Genomic DNA, 2,022 nt, shown 5'->3' on the forward strand with positions numbered 1-2,022 from the left:
GGGGGGGGGGGGGGGGGAGCACACACACACACACACACGTATGTATCATTTATATTATTATGGGGTAGATAGAATGAGTAAGAGGAAGCAGCTGCTGCAATAGGACAGCCATTGGATTAGTCATTGAGGTAATACAGGAGGATATAACCAAGATCTGGCATCATTTATGCTACAAGGACAAACCAGATGCACTAAAGAGAGACAACTGCTGAGGCTTCAAACTGTTGGTGCATTCTATCAAAGTTACAGAAAGAGTTATCGTAAAAGCAATTAGGAACAGGATTAACTTTGATGAAATACTGCTTGCCTTTGTGCAAGGAAGCTGTACTATTGATGGCATTTTCCTTGACAGAAGTTAGCTATAAATCAGCCCATATACATATCGTTCTTGTGAAAGCTTAAGAGAAAGCCTTTGCTTTGAAATATGGTGATTCCTAAAGAATCTAGTCATAGACAAATAGCTTGTGAGGGTTGTGCATGTGGAGATCGGCATGGTGGATGAGTACAATGACAAATTTAGCATGCAAGTAGGGGTCCATCAGTACTTAATATTCCACTTTGTTTATTCTGCTCTGTTCTGTTTATTATAATCTTCCAAGCTTTACCAGAGAAGTTTAAAACTGACTGTTTATAGTATGTTACAGACAGAATCTGTAGAAAATTTGGAGAAAATATTCTAGAGATGGAATCAAAATGTAGAATTGAGATACCTCAAAGTAAGCTTAGTAGATATATATTTTCATCAGGATAGATCCCTACTACAGTTCAGAAAATGGCTTTTCTTGGTTTCTAGAAAAGGAATATTAAAAAGCTCCTATATGGTATACTCTGTAAACAATGAATGCATAAGAGATGTAATAGATTTAAAGACAAGCTAGTATAGAAGTTAGACATCATATGCAGCAGGTGGAAATGGTCATAGATTCTTTCAAATATGCAACTGTCTGTATTAAAGCAGGTGATAACTTTTGTTACCTGGCTTAGCTAATTAGCAAGTGCAGGAATGTGTTGGGGAAAGTTCAGGGAGCTATTATCTCTTGTAGCAACAAAGGACATTTCTCTTAATGTGAAAGATAGATTGTATGATGATGTGTTTGAAGTGTAATGCTGCATGGTGACAAGGTATGGATCTTCAGTGTAAATGGTTTAAAAAGGTCAGAATAAAATGAAGTTACCATGCTTCACTGAATTTGTATGAATAGAGAACAAACAAGCTGAAAAAAAAAAAAGATATTAGAAGAATCTGATGTAGTGTGCAGGGGAGAAGACTGCACTAGTATGGGTATGTGAATCATAAGGAGGATGATAGCTACAAAAGAAAGTACTGAGCACTAAGTGTTGAACCTGTGGAAGAGGGAGATCAGGAAAGACTTCAGTTTACCTTGAGTTTCTGCACCAGTGGACTACTTCAAATACCAGTCTACACATTAAATGAGTAAACAACCAAGATTTTTAATTGAATGCTGAAATTTTTATCTAATCGAACTTAGAATATATACATAAATAATATAGGTGCAGGCATGGCTATGGTAGAAAGTTTGCTTCCCAACTACATGGTTCCAAGTTCAGTTCTATTGCATTGCACCTTGGGTAAGTGTCTTCTACTCTACCCCTGAGTCGACCAAAGCCTTGTATGTAGATTTAGTAGGTGGACACTGGAAGAATCCTGTTGTATGTGTGTCTGTGTTTGTCCCCCACTACTGCTTGACAACTGGTATTGGTATCTTTATGTTCCCATTATTTAGCAGTTTGGCAAAAGAGACCAATAGAATAAGTACCAGGTTTCATAAAGTAATAAGTACTGGGGTCAATAAGTTGGACTAAAATTCTTGAAGGTGGTACCCCAGCATGGCCACAGTCTAATGACTGAAACAAGTAAAAAATAGAAGATAGACATCATTTCATCACCCACTTTTACATGTTTGTATAGAATTTGTGTGTGTGTGTTTACTCTCTCTTTCCTTTCCTGAGCGTCCAATAACACTATCCGTATCACGTCCTCACTTTGTTGTTTTTTTGTTA

At 37.1% G+C, this 2,022-nt stretch overlaps 1 protein-coding gene across 1 annotated transcript in view; it reads left to right on the forward strand.

Annotated features, from left to right (window-relative positions):
* The window catches only part of LOC106880785 (uncharacterized), a 52,262-nt gene extending 51,582 nt beyond the window's left edge, over positions 1-680 (forward strand). The window contains exon 15 of the mRNA XM_052973484.1: positions 600-680. Within this exon, the coding sequence (XP_052829444.1) occupies positions 600-680 (81 nt within the window). The remainder of the gene's footprint in view (positions 1-599) is intronic.
* Positions 681-2,022: the final 1,342 nt, after the last annotated feature.

Source organism: Octopus bimaculoides, chromosome 16 (assembly GCF_001194135.2).
Source record: "Octopus bimaculoides isolate UCB-OBI-ISO-001 chromosome 16, ASM119413v2, whole genome shotgun sequence".
Lineage (NCBI taxonomy): Eukaryota > Metazoa > Mollusca > Cephalopoda > Octopoda > Octopodidae > Octopus > Octopus bimaculoides.